Genomic DNA, 24,909 nt, shown 5'->3' with positions numbered 1-24,909 from the left:
GCACACCATGTCAGGTCATATCACATGCTTCAAAAAACCCCAAATAAAGCCTATTCCAGGGATTTTCCAAGCTTCCATGAATTGCCCACAATTGAGAACGACAAGAAGACACCAGCAGCAAAAAGCATCCTACCCCGCCCGGTGTCCTATTTTTAATCCCTACTCATTTTCCCAATGGTCCCACACTCCGATCTCTCCCTCCCAGCATTTTCCCTGTCCCTCTCAACCTCAAACATCAACCCCATCTCCTGCCTGGGTTTCCGGCCCACGCACCTACTTCTCCACCTGCACTAAGATATTTTAACCTAGCATGACCAGAACCTGTACTTCTAAGACACGGCTTTAGTGCCCTAAGAGAAAACAAGATAGGGCTGGAAACATCGAAGACACTCTGAGTTCCTATAGCATGACATGAAATTAGATGGCGTTGTCTGCACTTTCTCAGCCTAAAGAAACAAAGCAGAAGGAACCCACGTTGTAAGAAAACGGACGTTTTCTTGGTTAGGGTTACTGCCATTATTTTAAAACTTTGCTCGGCTGGGCAGTGCATGACTTGAACGTTCTGATTGCACATCTCTGCTATTGTAATTTTATGCCCCAGCACAGGACTGTGAATTTGGGATCACCTTGGCCCCTCCTATCTCACTTGGCTGCCCTCCTACCACCACCCAGCCTCTAATGCCAACCTACTCACTGTAACTGAATCTCTTCTATCTCGCCGCCAACCTCTCACCCACCTCCTGCCTCAGGCCTGGAACGCCCTCCCTGTTCATAGCAGACAGACAATTACTCTCCCCACCTTCAAAGCCTATTGAAGGCACGTCTCCTGCAAGAGGCCTTCCCTGACTAAGCCCTCGTTTCCTTTTCTCCCACTCCCTTCAGCGCTGCACCGCCCTGATATGCTCCCTTTATTCACCCCGCAACTCAGACTCACAGCACTTATGTCCATATCCATAAAATATTTAGAATAATGTCTGTCCTCCTCTCTAGGTTGTAAGCTTATCGTGGGCAAGGGACACGCCTACCATCTCCGTTAGATTGTTATATTGTACTCTCCCATGCGTTTAGTACAGTACTCTGCACAGAGTAAGCCCTCAATAAATAGGATGGATGGATTGATTATGGATTTTATATCTTTTTGTATACCTCATGAGGATATGCCACTTCATCCCACTTCAATTGAACATTTACACCCTAAACCAAACAATCTCATTTTAGGTACCCGCTATAAAAGTAGACTCTGTGATCTCTCCCACAACGCAATGTCTACCACACACAAAATTTCAGGGTACCAATGGATAATTAATTGATAAGGGCCATCTCTTTCAGCTCCCCAGCTATTGTCTCCTTCCAACTGATGACTTTTGTCAGAATAAAAATAATGATGGCATTTGTTAAGCGCTTACTATGTGCAAAGCACTCTATGTGCAAAGCACTGTTCTAAGCGCTGGGGGAGATACAAGGTTATCAGGTTGTCCCAGGTGGGGCTCAGAGTTTTAATCCCCATTTTACAGATGAGGTAACTGCGGCAGAGAGAAGTTAAGTAACTTGCCCAAAGCCACACTGCAGACAAGTGGTGGAGCGGGGATTAGAACCCATGACCTCTGACTCCCAAGCCCATGCTCTTTCCATTGAGCCACACTGCTTCTCAAAAACAATACCTTTGTTAGAAAAGCATCTTCCCCTTCAGAAAAAATTCCCCAGGACTCTCCCCTGAACTAAGCTGTCCCTGGCAGTGAGACTTGGACCCAGTTGGGACTATACTACCGACATCTCTTTGATCTAGAAGTCCCCGAAGCTAGGCTTGAAGCTAGGCTTGACAGTTCATCTCCGCTCTGAGCACCCTGACGGTTGGAATATGATACTTGGGAACATCCTAACTGAAAGAACTGATTCTTCAGCCCCATGATACCACCCCCAGCCTCTTCATCCTGTGACAACAGTAGGTCGCTCTTTTAAAATACTAGAGAGATTCCAGAAATCTGGAGAGTGAGTCTCACCTCTTACAAGCCAAGGTGCCCAAGCCTCTTTTAAAAACCCTTCCCTGCTCAATTAAACCCAGACTGGGTGGCCCTTGTCCAAGCCCTGTTAGCAAAAGTGAAAAATGTGGAGCCCGAGAAAAGTGGCAGGATTTTTGGCCCAAGTTCACAACTGCCTGTACCCAATGTCATTCCACCTCCATCCCCTCCCATCCTTGCTGGATGGCAGCCCCAGATGTAACCTCTACACCTGGAAGACTTAGGCTGTGAGCCCTATGTGGAACAGGGGCTGCATCCAACCCCATCAGCTTGAATCTCCCCCAACCCTTAGTTCGGAGCTTGGCACATAGTGAAGCGCAAAACCACTTTTATAAAAAAGTAATAATTCTGCATTAACCCTAGGATCAGCTTTGAGAGTTCAAGTTCCACTCCCTTCAGTTTTTGACCCTCAGGTTCTCCTTGCCCAGTGGTCGGAACAGGAGGCAAAGGTCGGGAGGCAGGTGTTTGTGGAAGAAGGGAAAACTAGCTAGAGTGCCTGTGGTCAGCTAATGGTCAGCAATGTGTTACTTTCCAGGCTACTTTTGAATTCTAGGGAACTTCCAGATGTGGCTGAAATGCCTCATGGGGAATGCTGGGACTTTGGTGAAGTGGTCAGAGGGCAGATGGGGAGTGGGGAGGATGTGAGTGAAGGGGAGGGGGCTAAGGGGATGGACGGGGTGACCATGTTGGGGGTGGGGGGTGGGGAGGAGTCAGGGGATGAGAGTCAAAGTTCAACTCTTAATCCTAGATTTGTTGGGAGTGAGCCTGGGCAGCCTGGCGAAATTTGGTGGTTTGACCTAAAGATTCAGGAATCCGACTCTGCCTGTGGATGGACAATGAATGGGCTTATAACCTTCCTCTCTACCTCTTACTGGCCCCCACCCAATGCTGGTACAGCCATTGGCAATACTGAGCATCAGGAGACTTTGTAAGCCCATTATGGTTAGGGATTGTCTCTCTTTATTGCTGTATTGTACTTTCCAAGGGCTCAGTACAGCAATCTGCACACAGTAAGCGCTCTATAAATACGACTGAATAAATGAATCTTCACATGATGCAAAGGCTTTTGCCTGATTTGCTCCCTCCTTCATTTTGGCTTGGCTACTCTCAAAGTCCTGCACCAAAAACCTGGGGCTGGCTGGCCTGTAAATTCCTCCTCTAGACAGTAAAAACTCCTCGTGGGCAGGGAACCTGTCTACGGACTCTGTTACCATGTCCTCTCCCAAGCACAATGCTCTGTACACCGCCCGTGCTGAATAAATACCAGTGATTACCTGAAGAAGGATTCAGATGAGCCCTGGGAATCTAAACCCTAAAGAGAAAAAGAAAACCCCTTTGCTGGCTTTCCTTCTTTAAAATGAAGCACTGGGCGCTTCAAATGTCTCCTTGGACACCTCGAGGGGCTCTTGTGTGCAGCGCTGGGTGGGGAGGTGCTGGGAAGGTGGTTAGCTGAAAGGGATCCGGGAGGGGCGGTGTATTGGTAGCACTGAGCAAGCCCCTCTTTTAGCAGCAGCTGCAGCCCGGCTCTCTCGCCTCCCTCCTCCTCCTCCTCCTCTCCAGCCCCATCCTTCCCGCGGAACCCAGAGTCTCAACTGGAGGCGGGGCCGTTGCAAACCCCCTGACATCATCCCGTCTATATAGGCTGCAGCTGGGCTGTGAGAGGCAGGCTTTGTCAGGCGGTGGAAGTAGGCGCGCGTTCCATGCAAACAAAGGACAGGGGTGGGTAGGGGGACTGGTGGTAGAAAGAAGGAGGGGGGGAGAGAGAGAGAGAGAGAGACTGTTAGGGGGTGGTGGAGAGAGGGGAGAGCAGCAGCAGAGACTGTTAGGGGGTGGTGGGGAGAGCAGCAGCAGAAAGACTGTTAGAGAGTGGTGGAGAGGGGAGAGCAGCAGAGAAAGAGATTGTTAGAGGGTGGGAGAGAGAGGGGAGAGCAGTAACAGCAGAGAGAGAGAGAGAGAGAGAGAGAGACTGTTGGGGTGGTGGATAGAGGGGACAGCAGCAACAGCAGAGAGACACACAAACACATACACACAGACACACAGAGACTCTTAGGGGTTTGTGGAGAGAGAGAAGAGCAGCAGTAGCCAAAGGTGCAGCAGCCACAGCCGTCGGAGTAGTTCCCGCCTCGCCAGGCCCGAAGCCCGACACCATGACGGCCAACGGGCCCTGCGAGTCGGTGCAGATCCAGTTCGGGCTGATCAACTGCGGCAACAAGTACCTGACGGCGGAGGCCTTCGGCTTCAAGGTCAACGCGTCCGCGTCCAGCCTGAAGAAGAAGCAGATCTGGACGCTGGAGCAGCCGGGCGGCGGGGAGGAGGCCGGGGCCGTCCAGGCCGTGTGCCTCAAGAGCCACCTGGGCCGCTACCTGTCGGCCGACAAGGACGGGCAGGTGAGCTGCGACAGCGAGAAGCCCGACGCCGACTGCCGCTTCCTGGTGGTGGCCCACGACGACGGGCGCTGGTCGCTGCAGTCGGAGCCGCACCGGCGCTACTTCGGCGGCACCGAGGACCGGCTGTCCTGCTTCGCCCAGGCCATCTCCCCGGCCGAGAAGTGGACGGTGCACATCGCCATGCACCCGCAGGTCAACGTCTACAGCCTCAGCCGCAAGCGCTACGCCCACCTGAGCGCCCGGCAGGATGAGATCGCCGTGGACCGCGACGTGCCGTGGGGGGTGGACTCGCTGATCACGCTGGTCTTCGAGGACCGGCGCTACGGCCTGCGGACGGCCGACCACCGCTTCCTCCGCCGCGACGGCCGCCTGCTCGACAAGCCCGACCCCGACACCGGCTTCGCCCTCGAGTTCCGCTCCGGCAGGGTGGCCTTCCGGGACGGCGACGGCCGCTACCTCGCCCCCTCGGGCCCCAGCGGCACCCTCAGGGCCGGGAAGGCCACCAGGGTGGGCAAGGACGAGCTCTTCGTCCTCGAGCAGAGCTGCCCCCAGGTCGTCCTCCGGGCCGGAAACGACAGGAATGTGTCCACTCGCCAGGGTAAGGCCTGGCCCTCTTGCCCTCCTTTGCACCCTTGCCCCACTTTGCCCCCTTCCTCCCACCTTTGCTCCCTCCCTCCCTACAACTCGCCCTCCCGGGAGCCGGGGTAGGGGGGCGACCCCTCCTCCTGGGTTCCCCCTCTTTCTCCCCACCCAAGAGAAAGCGCTCACGCATCCTGCCCCGCACGGTGCCCCCTGGCGACCCCACCCCTCATTCATTCATTCAATCGTATTTATTGAGCCCTTACTGTGTGTAGAGCACTGCATTAAGCGCTTGGAAAGTACAATTCAGCAACAAAGAGACAATTCCTGACCACAACGGGTTCACAGTCTAGGGTTTGCACCCTCCCCTCCTCTCTCTGCTGAGCTTCCCAAAAGTCTCCTTCAGCAGCAGCCCGAGGGCCTTCATCTCTCCTTCCTCCTCCTCCTTTGAGGGGGCTGGCGGGGGGTTGGGGTGGGGGAGCCTCGGGCCGGGGCGCCGTCCCCCCCACCCCCTAGGCCCATTCTGGGCCCTGCAGAATGGAATTTTGCAAATGGGGGAGGGAGGAAATCTACTTTCCTGGGACCCCCCCCCCCCGCCTTTTTTAAATCTTTCAACCCTCTCCATTTTCCCATCCGCGCCCTCAAGGGGTCACCAGGGTAGCCCCCCCCCCCCTTGTAAGGCGTGGAGAGGGCCACTCCTTCTGAGTGGCTTAAAGCCCCTCTCCTTTCTCCCATCCCCCAACCGCAGAGCACAACTCCCTCCCCCCCTTTCTGCTTTTCTGGGCCTGCAGGAAGGGTGTATGTGGTAGGGGGAGGGGGGATTGGGGGCGTTGTTTCTCTCCCTACACCCCTTCCCCCCCCCCCCACTGCTCTCTCCAGCCAGAACTCACTAAACCCATCAACCCCCCCCCCCCCGCCTCCAGTTAGAAATGGTTTTCTGCAAACCTGCGGGGGGCGGGAGGGGGTAGCTAACCTACATTAAGGACACACAAAGGGAGTAGGGAGGCTGTCCTAGGCTCCCCCCTCAATTGCCCCTTATCCTACCCCTACAATATTCACCAGAGAAGCCTAGGGGCCAATGGGGCAAGGGCTTCCCATGGTACTGAAGAGCTCCTGGTTGGGGGTACCCCTCACATGAGTGTTTTTTTGTTTTTTTGGTGGGGAGGGAGGGCCAGTTTCTTCTATTTCTAAGGTAGAACAACAGTTGGGTCTCTGCTGGGCCTAGATGCGCCGGAATGGTTGGGTACTGCACGATTCCTCCCGCCCACCTCCTTTCATCCCCTTTTTGCTGACCCCCCCCCCCATCTCAAATGGGCGTGCAGCCTCGGGGGTAACTTCACCGTGCAGCAGGGGGTTTGTGTGCTAAAAAGGCCGGTGGGGCTTGTGCAGAGCTTTCCTCCTCCAGTTTTTGGGACAAAGTACTGAATCCTGAGCCCCAGTTTCATCCTTTTCCCTGTTTCTCGGAGGTCTAGAACCAGACAGACCACCTTCCCAGACTTTGTCTGCAGAACGGTGTCCTTTTCACCTTGCCGCCCCCCCCCCCCAAAAGAATAAATAAAACCCAATCCCATCGCTCCCAACCTAGCCCAAGTCCAAAATAAAACAAATCTTTGGCTGATGCTACAATTATTTTCCCGACTTTGAGAGTTGGAGCCCGAAAGGGAACATGAGCTGGAAGGCCTGAGGAACCACGAGGATTTGAAACAGTTATTCAACCCTTTGTCACGGCGCAGCCGAAGATTGGAAAACCAGATGTGCGTGAAACAGGGCTGGTTTGGGGAGAGACTTCGCCAGTGACCGGTAAATGATGGTTCTCCAATGCTCCCTGCAGTCAGAGCCGGAAAACCAATCTCCCTCCCTTTTTTTCAGGGCGTGGCATGCAGAGGATTTGAATAGAAAGCCCGATCAGTGTTAAATGGGAGACTCTCCAAAAGGCTGAGGATTTCCCCCCCCCACACACCTCTTTTTCTACAAAATGTGTCCTTGGGGATGGAGAGAGGGAGGAGAAGGGTGTTGGTAATGAGCGAGCCCTGAACAGGCGGACAGCCCCTTAAGTGCTGCCTGCCGGTGGAACTGTGTAATTTTAACTGTCGAAAGGACTAGGGTGGGTGTACTGGTGATTCTGCCCCTAAGAAGCCTTGATTTGCGGGGGAAGACGACCAAGCCCTGGTTTAAAATTAGCTGCAGCCCTTCATTCTGGGTCGTTTTCTACCCCACCTCCACCTCCAGCCATATTACCAGAAATGCAGCTGCAACGTGATCTTTGATTTTTAAATACATTGCAGCCAGGAAAGCTGTTTCCGTTTGGCTGATCCCAGCCAGGAGCTATCCTGAACAGTTGGAGCGGCTGCCGTCGTGACTTTTTTTTATATAATCTTTTTAGCTGTTTCTTCAATCTCTGTGTCCCCTCTCCCATTGAAGGGATTCATTTTGTTTTAATGCACCAAGAAAGAAATGTTCATGAGAGCCCAGCCTGAGGCGTCCTAGCTAGCCTTCTCCCTTTTCTAAACTCTGACTTATCTGTTGAAGCAAATGATATTTGAGAGCATCTGAACTGATCCTCAGCAGATACTGGGGACCAGCCTGCAATTTCACACTTTCCTATACCCCTTTTCCTCCCTTTTTAATTCTCTCCCCCATGGCTTTTTTTCTTTAATTCCCAAGTTTTGATTCGTCTAGGCAGATATCTACTCTCAGGTCCCAGAAACAAAAATGACCCCCAGGTCTATTCTGCCAATATGAACTCAAGTATAAAATCTGCCGGAAAGGGCTACAGCTCCCACCTCATCTGATCCAATAATAATAATAATAATCTTGAGTACTTACTCTGTACCAAACACTGTACTAAGTGCCATGGTAGATACAAGATAATCAGGTTGGACACAGTCCCTGTTCCACATGGAGGTCAAAGATTTAGTAGGAAGGAGTAAGATTTAATCCCCACTTTACAGATGAGGAAACTGAGGCACAGAAGTTCAGTGACTTCCCCAAGATCACTCATCAGGCAAGTGGCAGAGCCGGGATTAGAACCCACCCAGGTCCTCTGACTTGCGAGTCTGCTTTCCGTTTCGCGTCTGGCACGCTGTTCCCATTTTGCAAGCCAAAATACCTACTTAAAATGTTTTAGGAAATGTCTATTGCTTCGCACCTGGGATCCCCTGCTTCCAGGGATGAATAGGTAAGTTGAGCCTGGGGTTGCCATCTTTGAAAGGAGTAGGTTGGAGGAAGGCAGCATGCTCCCTTATGAAATGAAGTGTGTCCCTGCCCCAGTGAGTTCTGCTGCTCAGCCACATGCTGCAAGCCTGGGCAACAACAGCCCTCTTCTCTTCCACAGTTAGTCTTCCAGCCCCAGGGCCAGTGACTTGAGCATTTTAAGGAAGCGCTTTGTCACCTCTGGGGATGAAGCTGGGAAAGCTTTTGGGTGTGAACATGGAGAATGTGGGAAGTGCCTAATGCTTCTCTTTTCACACCCCGGTCCCCACCCTGGGGCTTTAAAGCAAATGAGGCCTGGCCAGAGACAAAGTCTGCCCCCAAGATCCTGCCTACAGCCCTCTAAACCCCCAGGGAAGACAGTCCAAGGGGGAGCCGAATCCCGACACCCTCCCCCTTTTGCAGATGTTTATTGTGTTTCTTGTAGCCCTAGTCTTGACCTGGTCTCTGCAGTAATTGAGGGATGAGGAGAGCCATCATTGCTTCTAATCATTTTCAGAATTGTTGAGGAAGAATAAACATGGATCTGTGACCTTTGGGCATTCGATATTTGCCCCATGCTCAACCCCGTAAATTATAAGCTATAAATTATCTTATTAAAGTCTGTCTCCCTCTCTAGACTCTAAGCTCATTGAGGGCAAGGAATGTGTCTAACTCTGTTGTACTCTCCCAAGCATTAGTACAGTGCTCAGTTAATACCAGTGGTTGGTGTGACTTCTAAATCCCTTCTCGTCACAAACGAGTGAGTGGGATGAAAGTCTCTGCAGCCCAGGCAGTGAGGTGGACTGTCTTCCACAGACTTCGCAGGAGGTCTTTCTCTTCCCTCCTGAGTAGACAGAACATCTAGGAATGGGCTTGCACACCAGTTGCAGCAGATGAGGCAGTTCTTATTCTCATCCGGACTCTCAACCTCGTGTCTCCCAGGTCTCCCAACAAGACCTGGAGGTTTCCAAGTAGGGCTGGGGAAACCCTAAGTCCTTTGAGCCGTTTGCTCTTCAAAACCTGTCTGGGGCCATCTGCTTGCTATTTCCACCCTTCAAAGTGGTGTTGACCCTTTTTTGGCCCCTACAATGCAAGATAGTACCTCTAGGGATGGGGGGACTCCTCTCCCTCTCATTCCAAGAGGGCAGGTAAAGGCAGAGTTTAGGACTAAGGTCATAATGGCAAATCTGACTTCTATGGGGGAAAGAGGCAGAGTCATTGAAAATGGCATAAACGTAATGCCGAAAGACAGCTATGGTACTGCTGCACTTCTGGTAAGTGCTAACTTTTTTTTTCTTTTTTAAAATTAATCAAATGCTGAAGAAGACTTTAAACCCAACTCTTAGTATTGGAAGAAGTGCTGTACGGTGTCTCTGATTCTCAACTCTGACTTCCTCAGTTTTCAGCCACATTCCAGATGTTTCCTTTGGCTTGATCCTTGTCTTTAGTGTGAGGCTTTGAAACATGATGCCAGTCTCCTACTTGACTGGAGGGCAGGGGGTAGTTATTTGTTACAATAACAAGTTTAAAACTCTGACAACGTGGCCTGAAAGGGTGGGAATGGGCCAATGACTTCTTCTCCCTGTCCCCAACGCTTTTGCCACCATAAGTGGAATGTAGTTGTGCAAAATCGAGAGTTAGAGCTACCTTTTTGTACTTTGCTAAGATCCTTATCCTCCATTTTACAGGTGTTGTCTAGAATGGGAGAGGTGGGTTTGGTTTGAAGCATCCCCTCTCCTCTGTTGCCTTGCCTTTCACCTTCGACCCCTTGATGTTAATCCATTAGTGGTATTTATTGAGCGCTTACTGTATTCAGAGCACTGTACTTCCTAAAGGAACAAAGGGAATGCTAGAATGCTAACTCTGAACCTTTGCTAGAATGCCCTGAGTCTGGAAGATATCCAGCTTGGCCCTTGCCAACATTTAGGGTTTGCCGGCATTCTTTATCAGCCCGAAGCTTTGGGAAACATGATTCTTCTGGAAGCCCTGGAAAAGGGTCACCAGGCTGGAATGAAAAGCTCATGTTGGTAAACAATTTGAAGTGGATTTATCTGGCTAGAGGACACTTGGAAATATATTGCACTCTGGAAGGAGGTTAATCTGTGATTGGAGTTTGAGGATTAATGGGTTGAGACCATGTTCCTGTTAAAGGAGACACTGTTCTCACATGAAAGACCAGGGAGTCTGGGTGATGTTGGTGTGGAGTTGAAGTGGACCCTTTGGGTCCTAGCAATATTTGTAAACCTTTATTTTGGAGGGTTACCATTTTATCATAATTTGGGAGAAAAAAGTTGTGAGCCTGACTTTGTATAACAGAGAGGAAAGCTAAGTAAGATGTTGGGTCTAACCAGCTGGGAAGTTAATCCCTACTTTATGGAAATAATGTTTAATTTATGCAAGTTTTGTGGATAAATTGAGACTGCCAAAAAGGGAACTAAACATACATTTCCAGTCTTCCAAACCATCCATGTTTCTCGTAATGCCTTCTCAGGGGCACCCTACTCCTTCAGTGAAAGGATCTAAAGACTGACACCAACGATCCACTAAATTCTCCTTGCAAACCTTTTCAAATTCATATCTGAGAACCGAGGTAACGATTGTGTCGTCCTCAATCAACTTTCTTCGAGTTCCTCAATTTAGACTTAAACAAAATCCCAATGAGCAGTTTGGGAGAGGCTAAACAACCCATTTTTGTGTCCAGCTTTTGGAGACACCCACCCTCCACCCCTTTTCTGCCCTGCATGTGGCTCCTCCAAAGGAGGAGGGTGGTTGCTTAAATAATCTGGTACAACTCCCTCCCCGTTTTTGCCGGCACTACTATAGACCGGGGAGGCGAGAGGAGTGACCTGGGCTGACCTCTCACCCTGCCCCAGAGGTTTGGGTCCCTAGGCAGGTGGCCACGGTGTTGAGGAATCTATAATCGATGTATGACCCAAACTTTCCTGGTAGACTGTAAACTTGTTGTGGGCAGGGAATTTATCCATTTATTGTTGTATTGTGCTCTACCAAGCGCCTAATACAGTACTCTGCCCACAGTAAATGCTCAAAAAATATGATTGACTTACTGACTTTCCAACTGCTGTTGCTCTTCAGGGGTCTTGGGGCAGTGGTGGGTGGAGCTGAGAATTGGGCTCCAGTGATGCTGGACTGGCCTCAACTCTCTCCGTAGCTCTCCCCGAGTTATGGTTGAAGGGGGGAGGTGTAGATATGGAGGCCATCCCTTTTCTTCCATCTGCTTCCCCAGGGAGCTCTGGGGTGCGGGCAAAGGAAGCGACACACATAATAAGAGGTTGGAGGGGGAGAGATTTTCCTCTGTCCAGCCATGAGCTTTCCTGTCTGTCCCAACCGAGAGCACTGCCTTACGGGCACAGTTGCCAGCCTGGAAGAGGAAAAGTTTCCCCCTTTGGACTGTAAGCTCCCTGAGGGCAGGGATCGTGTCTACCAACTCTATTATACTGTCGTCTCCCGTACACTTAGTTCACTGCTTTGCCCATAGTAAGTGCTCGATGAAAACCATTTTCTTAATGGTAAATTTAAGCGCTTACTCTGTGCCAAGCACAGTTCTGTGTGCTGGGAAAGGTAGAAATTAATCAGGTTGGAGAGAGTCCTTGTCCCCCATGGGGCTCACGGGATAAAGAGGAGGGAGAACAGGTATTTAATCCCCATTTTACAGTTGGGGGAACTGAGGCACAGAAGTGAAGTGACTTGCCCAGGGTCACACAGCAAGCAACTGGCAGAGCCGGGATTAGAACGCAAGTCCTCCGACTCACAGGCCCATCCTGCTTCTCCACTAGGCCATGCTGCTTCTCCAGGTTTGCTTGCAACCCCCCTCTACACCCCTTCCTCGAGTGGGCCCGGCCCTTCCGTTTCCCTTGCTTGCCCTGAAGCAGCATGGCCTAGTGGATAGAGCACGGGCCTGGGAGTCGGAAGGACGTAAGATCTAATCCCGGCTCTGTCACTTGTCTGCTGTGTGACCTTGGGCAAGTCACTTAACTTCTCTGTGCTTCAGTTATCTCATCTGTAAAATGGGGATTAAGATTGTGAGCCCCATGTGGGACAGGGACTGTGTCCAACTTGTGTCTATCCTAGTGCTCAGTACAGTGCTTGACACAGTAAGTGCCTAACAAATACCATTATTATTAATAACCCCCAGTGTAATATTCTGCAGCCCATGAGAGGAGAAGTTGGCACCATAGGGATGGCCGAGAGACCGGGGGGGGTCCCAGGTGGCACTTCAGTCAAGGTGGTGGGGTGGCCAAATTGTCCAAGCAAATGGCAACAACGGCTGTTCCGTTCAATCCTTTGACTGGGGAATCACTGTCGATCCCAACTCTGCTCTTTTCTGCAGCTGTCACTTCCCCGGGGCCTGGAGGGAAGAGGGGAAGGAAATTCTTGAGCTGTGAAATAGTCCAGGCAGGACCTCTGTTGAGCAAATTGTATAGATCACTAGTAATGAGGCCAAGTTACAGGAACGCCAAGATAAGCATGTCTTCCTTGAGGCCACCGTTATAGTTCTGATGGCATCTGTCAGGACCGTAACTGAAATTCTTAGAAAATCCTTAGGGTTTGAACTCTGTATAATCAAGAAACAAGTGGGAAACCCATCATTCCTCTTTCCCTTTCCTGTTCTAAAGTCGTGCAGTAAATTCCACTGAACTGCTTAGAAGGCTTGCCGACTAAAGGTTCTGTGGTGTCTGTTGAAAGCTACTCCGAAGAGGCAGAAGGGACATTGTGGTGTGGTGGTCTCTCCGGCTAGCTACTTACTATCCCTTCTAGCCATCCTATGCACCAGGCCCGACCTCAGAAAATGATCAGGACAGGGCTGGGATCATGAGGACTTTAGTAAAACGCCAGTGAGTAGGTAAGATCTGGGCTTTTCAAGATGAGAACTAAGGATCAGGGAAACAAATCAGTCTCATGTGGACACCAATCAACTTTCTTTTTTTTTAATTGATATTTAAGCACTTACTATGTGCCAAGCACTGTACTAAGCACTGGCGTAGAGTCAAGATAATCAGATTGGACCCAGTCCATGTCCCACATAGGGCTCAGAGTCTTAGCCCTCATTTTACAGTTGAGGTAAGTGAGGCACAGGGAAGTAAAGCGACTTGCCTGAGGTCACCTAGTAGACAAGTGATAGAGCTGCGATTAGAACCTTAGGTCCTAATTAGGTCCTTCTGACTCCTAGGCTTGTGTTCTATCCACTTCTCACGTGCTTTCCTGTTGCTCCTCTGAGCCCCTCTCCCCCGACAATGCAGGGAAAGTTCTCCAGAGTCAATGCCAGCCACAGCAAGTCCTTCCTTACAACAGGTGGGTATTCTGGAACACGATCTCTTCTTATGCAGCCGATTGGACCCATATGAAGCCACTTTTTTTAAATGGTATTTGTTCAAACGCTTACAAATGCCAGGTACTGTACTAAGCAGTGGTAGATACAAGATAATCCAATTGAACACCATCCCTGTCCCACATAGGGCTCACTGTCTTAATCCCCAGTTTACAGATGAAGTAACAGAAGTTCAGTAAAGTGACTTGCCTGAGGTCCCACGGCAGACAGATAGTGGAGCTGGCATTAGGACCCAGGTCCTTCTGACTTCCACACCTGTGCTCTTTCCACTAGGCCACGCTGCTTTTCTCTGGGTTGACCTTGGATCCAAGAGGGTATGTGTTTCGGAAACTCGCCTGTTCTTTTCCTTCCTCCCTAACTCTCTAGAATCCGACATGAACTTCTCTCTGAAGAACTGTCATGTCAGTGTAAAGGCTGTATCTTCTTTTTCTTCCTCCTGATGGACTGCAGGCTTGGCTCTCACAGGTGATTGAAACCTAGTGAAAGAGCCGTGGTCTGAATCAGGGGGGTGCTGGGCAGTGGCCGTCTCCCACCGGTGGTCGCCTGCAAACGTTCTTAGTCATGCTCTTTGAGAAATCAAAATCAAATGGTGCTGGCTTGATTCTTCTCAGCTTTTTCCCTATCCAGGTGGGTGAGAGTGAGTCACAGAGCACAGAGCTGGCTTCCTTCCACTGGTGGAAGAAACCGGACACAGCCGGCTCCTGGGGTGGGAATCGGAGCCTCCCTTTGGCCACTGTGATCAGTGCTGAAATTCAGGTGTGGGCTGCGACCCAAACCCACTTACCCTGGGTCCAGAAAGCTCAGATAAGTGGTGTTCTAAGTTGGCTACTGCAGGCAGACTCCATATTCTTCCTTCCCCTCTTGGCAAGACTGTTGGAAAACCCAACTGGTTTTAAAAAAAAATCATAGTCCTGAGAGCTTTCAGATGTGGTACCAGCCTAACTGCCAGGCCAATTCCTCCCCCACCACTCCGCCGGGAATGGAGATTCTACAGAGTTGGAGGCCCAGTCCTGCTGACCTAATCATCTCGCCTTGAAATACTCATGGCTAGAAGAACCCACTCCTCTTCTTTGTTCCACAAACAATCCTGAACTTTAGTGACTTGTGGTAGGCGGTCTTGATTTTTGACTGTGTGTTGATTTCTGAAGAAGCAGAAAAGCTATGGGGTCTGTTAATGCCTTATATGTGTGCTTTCATCTCAGCAAAATTTGCTGATGCCCTCGGTCAGAAAACCAAAGATCTACCCGGATCATTGCTTCTTGGTTTAACCAAGGATCTTCAGCAAGGCAAACTGAAATGGGATCAGTGAGGTCTTAAGTTACCAAAGCTTTCCCCGTCTCTAGTTGGGCTGGCTCTTTCTGACTTTGGGGCTGCAGTGGTTTCGGGGGTGGGGGGAGGTGGAGGTTCAGTTTGGCCTAAAAGGTGGCTCAGAATTCTGGAAGAGTGGTGCTATAGCACCAGTATAGTAAAGAAGCAGCACCAGTATAGTAAAGAAGCAGTGTGGCCTAGTGGAAAGTATGTGGACCTGGGAGTCGCAGGACCTGGGTTTTAATCCCAAATCCTCCATTTGTCTGCTGTTTGACCTTCTCTGTGCCTCAGTTACCTCATGTGGTTCAGTGGAAAGAGCCCGGACTTGGGAGTCAGAGTTCATGGGTTCGAATCCCCGCTCTGCCACTTGTCAGCTGTGTGACTGTGGGCAATCACTTAACTTCTCTGTGCCTCAGTTCCCTCATCTGTAAAATGGGGATTAACTGTGAGCCTCACGAGGGACAAGCTGATCACCCTGTATCTCCCCCAGCACTTAGAACAGTGTTCTGCACATAGTAAGTGCTTAACAAATACCAACATTATCTGTAAAATGGGGATTAAAGCTCTGACCTCCTTGTGAGACATGGACTGACCCCAGCACTTAGTACAAAACCTGGTGTATAGTAAGCGCTTAATAAATGCCATTAAAACCACCCCCCAAAAAAATCTGTGGTGGTTGCCAGGTGGCAGAGGGAAACTCTGGTGCTCTTCCCTTTTTTCCTACCCGCTCACTTTGACCTGGCCTCTAAAATGTCAGAATAGCAAAGTTGTTTGGGGAAAGAGAGGAGGACGGCTAATTGAGCCTCTGATATTTGCAGAGCACCCAAGTTCGTTCACTGGCTGGACCAGCGGAGCTGAGCCCGGGGGCCGAGCCCAGGAGCCAGCCTCTGACTCAGTGCATTCCTCAGTCCGTGGCAGGCAATTAAAGACCCGCAGCTGAGCCAGAAACAAAAGCTCCCAGATGGAAGTTGGCGGCCTTGGGCTCTGCTGACTGTACAGCCTTACAACCAAGAGCAAATGGCGGGAGGAAACCCGAGATGGGATTGGTTTTTCACACACCCCATCTGATAAAGCCGTGCAGAGGGGAGAGCTTGGCTTGCTCAAGGCAGGAAACTGGGCTAGACTTTCTTGGCTCTGGCCAGGAGCTGTGCTCGTGCTTCTCCAACTTCCTGGACCAAGCGTTTTGAGGAAAGACTGCTGGGATGGCAATCAAGCTTCTCAAGAGATTGGCTGAGGGGGGAGGATGGGGCATAAGGAGGGAGCTTCCTCTCCCTGGATGGTTGATCCAGATTATACTGGCTGCCCGCCAGAGGAACCGGATGGTGGCCTCTGGCCCAAAGCCAGTTGAGTGGCCAAGCCATCACGGGTTTCTCACCCTAAAATCGCCCCGGGTTCCACGCGGCATCACCTGCTACAAGGAGACTGGTGGAAGCTGGCATAAATTGCAGTGCTTTTTCTATTTGAAAAAGAGGTTGTATTCCTATAAACAAAGGGCAGACAGACCAATCAAGAGGAGGGGGCAGGGCAGGAAGGCCTGTGGATGTGGGCTGGAGAGAGGTGGGGTGCTCGAGGGACTCGAACAGGGGTCTTTGGGTAAGTTGCCGATCAGTGTGAGATGATCATCTCAGTGGAAAGAGCCCGGGCTTGGGAGTCAGAGGTGAAGGGTTCAAATCCCGGCTCTGCCACTTCTCAGCTGTGTGACTGTGGGCAAGTCACTTCACTTCTCTGTGCCTCAGTTACCTCATCTATAAAATGGGGATTAAGACTGTGAGCCTCATGTGGCTGATTACCCTGTATCTACCCCAGTGCTTAGAACAGTGCTCTGCACATAGTAAGCACTTAACAAATACCAGCATTATTATCAAGACAGAGGGAGAACTCTTCTCTCCTTGTGCTGACTGGGACAGCTAACAGGCTCCTACTGGATGCCTTGGATGGACAGAGGGAGATGGAGAAAGTGTCAAAGCCGAAAGTCAAACCTTGGGGTGGTTTTGACAAGCTTGCTGCAGAGTGAGTTGGTAAAAGCAGATGCGTTCTAGGGAAGCAGGATGGCCTAGTGGATAGACCACGAGCCTGGGAGCCAGAAGGATTTAAGTTCTAATCCCGGCTCTGCTGCTTGTCTGCTGTGTGACCTTGGATGGATGTCACTTCATTTCTCTGTGCCTCAGTTTCCTCATCTGTAAAATGGGGATTAAGGCTGAGAGCCCCACATAGGACATAGCCTGTGTCCAACCTCAGTGCTTAGTATAGTGCCTGGCACATAGTAAGCACTTTACAAATACCGTAACCCCCTCACCCCCCAAACACCAGATGCCTGTAGAGGCAAGGATAAAGAGGCTCAAAGTCTGGAAGGCTGAGTTATTTCCCCTTTCTTTGGAATTCAATCCGCTCAGACCCAGGGAGAAGTTTCCAGTGCGGAATGAGACACCTGGACTGGAGGGAGGGAGCATAAGAACTCTCGGAGTAAAGCCTCTTTCCCTGCTTCCCTTTTAGCTTACTTTTCTGGTTGGGTAGTGATGGAACAGATGCCCCAGCCTGATATCTCTTGTGAAATATACACACTGAGCAGCTGAAGCCCTTTGAAGCTGCCAGACAACTCTGTAAGGACTGCCCAGGGGTTAAGATTTCTATCTTCTTGAAGTAAACATTTCCTCATCCTGTGGACCATTGTCTCTGGGGTGTCTGCCCGCCCTTTACTAAGGTCACCATTTAAGAGGGCAGGGTTGCTGAACTGTCCAATCCTTTCTCCCCCCTGCCCATTTCTTAGACTATAAAGGGTCCTGGGGTTTTTAAGTACAAAAAAACCTCAGCTCAAATACTTGTTCTTCGCCCAGACCATTGGGTCTCCTGTCCTTCAAACTCCTTTGGCAATGAAGGCCAGAAGTTGGCAACAGGTCAAAAGCTTGTGTGGAGACTTGGGCTGTTCAAGCAACACTTTTGTCTAAACTACTTTCTTGGCAAGCGGCAGTCCTTCCCTTCTTAAAAAAAAAAAAAATGGAATTTCACTCAATTCCCACAGGCCAACCAGCTTTCTCGACATGCAAGGCATAAGAGTGCAGTGACCAGAGTGGTCCTCTGAACCAGAGGTCCATTGCCCGGTGGGGCTAGGACTAAGGGGGAGCCCCTGTGCGAAGTGTCAGAGGGTGCACAGAGTCAGCGGCTGTGGCGGGGCAAGAGGAGGCTGGCACATTGTTGGGGCTGGGCTGGACTCGGCTTGCTGCTGTGGTTCGCCAGCTTCTAGGGACTCTTCCCCCATCTCTGGAGGGCTTTGGGGTGAGCCGCTTTGGCGTGCTGTCGGGACTCCCCTCGGTCCCCATCAAGAAATAAGCATTGACCTTGCAGAATGGCCACTAGCTCATCACCCCGAGACTGCAACAGGGCCAGGGCTGGAATTCGTGGGGCAGTCCCCTTCCTTCCTTGGAAGAATGGAAGGTCCAGGCACACCTGTTCCTCTCCTTTCTCCAGTTACCCACCATTCTCTGCTCTCCTAATCCTGCTTCTGTCTGAAAGGCACCATCCTCCTAACCTCTTCCGCTCTGTGTCTCCCCAAACAGGAATGGACCTCTCTGCAAATCAGGATGAGGAGAGTGACCAAGAGACCTTCCAACTGGAGATCAATAGGGACACCAAGAAGTGTGCTTTTCGGACCTCCACGGGCAAGTACTGGACCCTCACTCCCAGTGGTGGCATCCAGTCAACTGCTTCAGTCAAGTGAGTGCCTGGGTGATGGGAGGTGGGGGAGGGATGGAGGGGAGGGCTCTCTCTTGCATGACACTTTGTTTCCTCCCTTCCTGAGATTTCTGGGGCCCACAAATGATCCTATTCCGAATGGAACCTAGTCTACCCCTAGCCAGAGTCTCAGACTAGACCCAGAGCTTCCAAAGGAGCCAGTTTCAGAAGCCAAAAACTCAGAAGCCTGGGCTCGAAGCCTTGTGGGGAGGCAATAACTGCTAGAGGGTCTGTAGGTGTTGACTTTTTCCAAGCAATTATTCCCTTCCAATGCCCTGCTGGCCCATCCCCTCAGGGTGAGCAGGGAGAGTCCCCAGCCCCTCTGACTGCCCACCTCTCTCTGGGCCGCTAGGAATTCCAGTTGCTACTTCGATATCGAGTGGCTCGACAGGAGGATCACCCTGAAGGCTGCCAACGGCAAGTACGTGACGGCCAAGAAGAACGGTCAGCTGGCCGCCTCGGTGGAAACTGTGGGTAAGACTGAGCTGGTGGACGTTGTTTTGGAGGGAAGGCTTCTACTGCTCAGGGAGGGGAGGTGCAAAGAGCAAACTTCTTTTAAACTCCTTAATCCTGCCCAATGCTTCTAGATTCCTGCAGTCTACCCCTTCTCCCTGACCAGGGCACGTCATCAAGGAAGTCCAGCCCCTCTTCCCTTCTGACGTCTCCGCCCTTAACACCTACCCCAACCTTCCCAATGTCCTGGACCACCTCCACTGTCAAACTTAATTACTGTAATTCATTAGGGAGAGAATCAGAATGATTTCCCCTCCTCATTCCTGCTCACCCCTCCCCATTGCCTTGGCAAAACCTCTCCAATCGGTTGCATCACCTCCACTGGCCCGTCTCGCCGTGTAGGCAGTTACCGATGAGATGTGACTCGGGGTGATCCAATGTCTGGGGTTCCTTAAGCCACCGCTCTCTTGGGGAGAGAGTGAGGGGAATGATCTCTCCTTGAGATTTTGGCTTGTGCGATCAGACCCTCCCAGAACCCAGTTCGTGGTGGAACTTTCTCATTTCTGAGAAGAGGGCTAGGAGGAAGAAGAGAGTTCTTGACTCCTACCTGCTAGTCAGCTCTTCTGCAAGCCAATCCCAACTCCCAATTCTAAAATCAGTATATCAGGCACTTAGTTGTTCCACTTACGTCTTCCACACTAAGGCTGGGGGGAGCCGCGTGGCTCAGTGGAAACAGCACGGGCTTGGGAGTCGGAGGTCGTGGGTTCAAATCCCTGCTCTGCCACTTGTCAGCTGTGTGACTGTGGGCAAGCCACTTAACTTCTCTGGGCCTCAGTTACCTCACCTGTAAAATGGGGATGAAGACTGTGAGCCTCACATGGAACAATCTGATTACCCTGTATCTACCCCAGAACTTAGAACAGTGCTCTACACGTAGTAAGCACTTAACAAATACCAACATTATTATTATTATAGCTGAAGAGACTTTCTTTTTAGAACTGGTTAATGCACCAGGAAGGAATAAGGTCTGGATCTTGCCAGTTTAAGTTTTGCACCTCTCAATTCTTGTCACCAGACTTGAATGAAAAGATTTGTGATTTTTTCTCTTTTTCCCCCATCACTTACTTAACCCCAAGAGTCTTTTTGCTTCACCAGCTTTTAAGTGAGCTCCTCAAGCTGATCTATCGCGAGCTTAAAAATCTTAAGAAACAGCTTGCTCTAGTGGAAAGGCTTTGGTTTCAGGGAACCCAGGATCTAATCCCAGCTCCCTCACACGCTCATGGTCACCACAGCAGGCAAGCCGAAATCTTCTCTGTGCCTCAGTGTCCTCACATGTACAAGGGGGGTGAAATACCTGGTCTTCCTTCCCTTTAGACTGTGAGCTTTATGTGGGACAGGGTCTGACTGACTTGATGATCTTGTATCTACCCCAGTGCTTGGCACGTAGGAAGCGCTGAACGAATACCACAATTGTTAAATTCGAGTTTCCCTCTTGGGTAGGTGAAACCGAACACTTTTTAATGAAGCTGATTAACCGGCCCATCATCGTCCTGCGTGGGGAGCATGGCTTCATTGGCTGCCGGAAGGTGACCGGGACCCTGGACTCCAACCGGTCTTCCTATGATGTGTTTCAACTGGAATTTAATGATGGTGCCTACAATATCAAAGGCAAGTTCTTGGACGGGAGGTCGGTAACGGCGCGCTCTTGGCCGGGCTCCTACTTAGGGAGATCGGGGCTCCTGAATCTCACCTCTGGTTGGCAAATCCTTGTAGGTCCACCCATCCCAATTGTACCTTGGTGCGGCCTTGTCTCCGGCTTGTTGTTCCGCTAAGGTCACGCCTCGCTGGGTCGTGTCTTCGTCTAACCCGAGGCTCGGGTCTCCTTTCCTTGACGTTCTTCCTGCAGATTCCACCGGGAAGTACTGGATGGTTGGGAACGAGTCTTCCGTCACCAGCAGCAGCGATACCCCCGTGGACTTCTTCTTCGAGTTCTGCGACTACAACAAAGTGGCCATCAAAACCAACGGCCGATACCTGAAGGGCGACCACGCCGGGGTCCTGAAAGCTTCCGCCGACTCCATTGACCCTTCCACGCTCTGGGAGTACTAGGTGCACTTTAGCAGCGTCAGCTTTCCGCTCCCTGCCCTGGTGCCCGTTTTTTTGGTTCCATCTGTCTTCTGATCTGCCCTCCCGCCCCCGCCACCTCCCCCTCCTCCTCCCTCGTTCATTGAAAGGGTTTCAGGATGGCTTACTATGCTTCTCCCCTGAGACCGTGTCATCTGACTTCCTTCGCCTCTTTCTGTTTTTGTTGTTGTTTTTTTTTCGGTGTTGGGGAAGCCCTCCACCTTTCAAACTGGAGAAAATCATGCGTCCTCCTCCCCCCTCCCTCCGGTGGGCTTTTCCCTGCTTGGAAGCTTTCCCCACCTGCCCCCCCATCCCCCGTTTCTACAGGGTGAGTGTCAGTGGCAACCCAACTCCTCCTAGGGCACCGTCAGAGGAATTTTAAAATCCATCTCTGTCCTCTCTCCAGTACCACAGGTAGAGGCTGGCACCTCTTTATCCTCTGCTGCCTGGGAGACGTCCATGCCACTGAGCCTTATTGCCCCCATGCTGCTCCTCTAGTAGGTGGTGCTATGAGTGTTGTTTACTCTAAGGGCTAGAAAGAGCAGCACTGGTCTCTGTGGGAGACCTCAGTTTCACCCTGCAGGTTAAAACGGAGAAGGCCCCGAATTCCAGGACCAGGCATGAAGATAATACGTTCCTGGATCTGCCTAGGTGGCAATCCTTCCTCCTTCCTCTCTGCCTCCCACCCCTCATGCTTCCCTCCCCACTCCTCAACTCCCTCCTGGTTTCTCTTGCAGGGAGTGGGGAACAGATAGTCTTCAAGTCTAAGGCTGCAGATTCCTCCTGGTTGTAGGTAATATAGCCACTCCGCATCCCTTACGCAGCCAGAGCATTTCCTTCTGTGGGAATATCTTCGGGTGTGGCTAAGGGCCTGCGGCCTCGGTCAGTGAGGGCTGCGTGATGGACGGTGGCGGGGGCACTGACCCAGAGGGGCTCTCTGTCCATCCGGCAGGCTAGCCGTGTCCCCGAGGATGCCTCGCAACGGCAGCTTGCGTGACCATCCACAGCCCAGGAGTCCCGCCTCGCCTCCCAGTGGAAACTTGAGAATGGCTTCCACAGTTGGATTGATTTTCTTGTCTGTCAGCTGCCAGGTTAGAGCCCCAGTCTTTTGAGCTACTACACTGATTCTGGAGGCAGGAGAAATGCTCGCTGGGGAGATGAAGGGGCCCAATTTGGATTATTAGCTTTCTTCTCTTTTCCCCTCCCCGCCGGGAGGCGGCTGGCTCCTTTAACAGCATAAGATCCATTTACAAATCTGAAACCTGTCTTAGCAAACTTTGCACAGCAGTAGTGTTTCAGTTTTTGGGTTTTTTTTTCACTTTTAATCCTATTGGAAACCTGTAATCTTCACTGCACATCCTGTTTAACTGTAAGATACTCCCTTCCTGCTTGCAGGCCCACCTAGGGGCTCCTATTCCCTGGAAGGAAAGAGTCCCTTGGGGCCTCATTCAGTCATCTCTCCACCCCGGCCCCTTGTGCAACCCCCGCTTCTGAAAGGAGGGCATGAAAATAGCGGTGTTCCCAGAAGCAGAAAATGACCAAATCAGTATTTTTTTTTTTATCTAGTTGTGTGCTCTTTGTGGCACTAATGTGAACAGATGATCCTCATGCAAGTATAGCAATGTGAACGTCTGTAATAGGAGGTGCTGAACCTTCATGGTCTCAGCCCTGAGCAGGGTGGAAGAGTTTGTGTTTGAGGGTGGGGCGGTTGAGGGGTGCCCTCTCAGAAATCTATTGCTTCTCCTTGGTTCTGGTTCCAGCCTACTTGATCTCCTGGGTCTCCCTCTTGCAGACTTTTTCTTCCAGCCAGTGTCAGAACCTGGTGGGGGTGGGGGAGTTCCACTCCAAGTTGAAAATGGAGCAGACTGGTTTAGCACGGGAGAGTTTTGTTCACTTTTCTCTCCCCATAGACCCCCACCGATGATGTGACCGGCTCCAGTGGGCCCCTCACACCCCATCTCTGCCCTTCCTCTGCTCCAAAACCCTGGCATTGCAAGAAAGGCTCCGCAGTAGGGTCGGATGTGCCAAAACAGAACCACTGGTCCCTGGGGCTTTGAGCAAGGTCGTGAAAGGGACCCCTTAGAAGCCTTACATCCTTAAGAGCCATGACAGAGGCCCCCCTTCTCCCCACCCCCTCCAAGCTTGGTGCTAAATGCCTGTAACTGGAACCTCTTTATTTTCCTTAGGGGAGGGGTCACCCCGGGGTGTGCCCATCCACTGGATGTTGTCTGAACTCCTGCTTCCGGGAGCTTTGGGATGGACAGGACTCGGGGGAGACTCGAGCTTTGTCCAGAAGGAACCCAAAGCAGTCTCAAGTAGGAGCCCCGAGTCGGTGCTCCAGTCTTTGATGCAAAGTGCTTGCTGCCCTTTTCCCTCGGCCGTTTGCTTCTTCCCCAAGCAGCTGTATGTGGCCTCTGTTCCCCTCGTGCTGGCTTCTTCCTGTGACAATAGGTTCAGCGTCTTATTCCTGTCTCTCGTATCGGACGTCGTGGCTCCGAAAAGCATCTCACTCGGGTGTTTTGTTAACAGTTTTTTTTTTAATTTTTTTTGTAAATGCCATTTGTATAACTTAAAGCAACAACAAAATAGCTTCAACTGGAAAAAAAAATAAAAAGACAAACAAATGACTGCGCACTGTCTGGTTGGTGTACACAACCGGGTCCTGGGACCGGGCTTGGCCGGGAGAGTCGTCATTCGGTTTGAATTTGATGGGGAGACTGCATCCGTGGGTGTGAGGCTGTCCTGCACATGTAGTCTGGGAAAGGGTCGGGCACCTTTTCTGGCCCTGACTGAAGGATGAGCATCTCTCAAACCCCAAGGATTAAAGAGGAAAAGATATGTCCTGTCACCAGTGGAATATGGGCTGTAGATGGTTTTGAAGCAAGGGTGAGAAGTCACTCTGAGCCATCCGCACTCTCTCCTGTCTTCACGGGCCCGCGTCACGAGCCGGGTGGTAGGGAGACCTCACTAGCATTTGGAGACCCATTTGGAAAGCTACCATTGAGTAGGATATTCAACTTAGCAAAGAGTCTCTTCCGATTTCTTGCAGAAAACCAGAGGAAAAGTGAATAGCAGCAGCACCACCAGGAGCCTGGGAGCAAGGCCGTATGCAGGCAAGGGTGGTTTTAGGGAACAGCACAGTTTGATGGTCAGTCCAGACTGCCCAGGGCACTGCCCAGTCCTCTAGACTAAACTCTCGGGCAGGGAATGTTTGTTCCACTGTACTTTCCCAAGTGCTTAGTACATTGAGTGGGAGAGACCACAAGGGAAGGCCCACTGTTCTATCGCTACCGGGGGGCGGGCCCACCTCACCATGCCAGGCTAGAGCCCAACCACACCCACTAACAGATGGGGAGCACCAGGCCAAAAAGGCCAGACCAGGAAACAAGATGAACTCACCACCCCAAGCGAAGATGCTCTGCAACTTGACCCCCAAGTAGAAGTTGCTCCTCTGAGAATCCTCCTTAAGGAGAAAAAAAGTGGGCACTACCAGCCCTGGGCTAATTCAGACTGAGCCCAAGATGAGGGCCAGTCTGGAAGTCCCTGCCCAGCCTGACATCCACTCAGAACTGCCCTGAAGCAAAGGAAGACTCAGATTCCCTCATCTTTGATATCTCTAGCTTGTACAAACTGAGGGGAGAGGCATGGGGTGAAATCTGTACTGCTTCCATTTCGTGGCTGGAGAGATTTGGTTCCCCAAGAGATGCAAGAAGTGTGTGTTTGGGGGGAGTGTGTGCGAGTGAGAGATTACTACTGATCCACAGTCAGTTGG

At 51.2% G+C, this 24,909-nt stretch overlaps 1 protein-coding gene across 1 annotated transcript; it reads left to right on the top strand.

Annotated features, from left to right (window-relative positions):
- The first annotated feature begins 3,929 nt into the window (after positions 1 to 3,929).
- Positions 3,930 to 23,765, top strand: FSCN1 (fascin actin-bundling protein 1). Its single transcript, XM_029057737.2, has 5 exons — positions 3,930 to 5,003; positions 18,386 to 18,542; positions 18,913 to 19,034; positions 20,514 to 20,681; positions 20,920 to 23,765. The coding sequence occupies exons 1-5, from the start codon at positions 4,166 to 4,168 to the stop codon at positions 21,120 to 21,122; spliced, it is 1,488 nt and encodes a 495-aa protein (XP_028913570.1). The 5' UTR covers positions 3,930 to 4,165; the 3' UTR covers positions 21,123 to 23,765.
- Positions 23,766 to 24,909: the final 1,144 nt, after the last annotated feature.

The sequence above is a fragment of the Ornithorhynchus anatinus genome, chromosome 2, assembly GCF_004115215.2.
Source record: "Ornithorhynchus anatinus isolate Pmale09 chromosome 2, mOrnAna1.pri.v4, whole genome shotgun sequence".
NCBI classification, from domain to species: Eukaryota; Metazoa; Chordata; class Mammalia; order Monotremata; family Ornithorhynchidae; genus Ornithorhynchus; species Ornithorhynchus anatinus.
The sequence above is the reverse complement of the archived record's forward strand: the minus strand, read 5'-3'. Positions and strand labels throughout refer to the sequence as shown.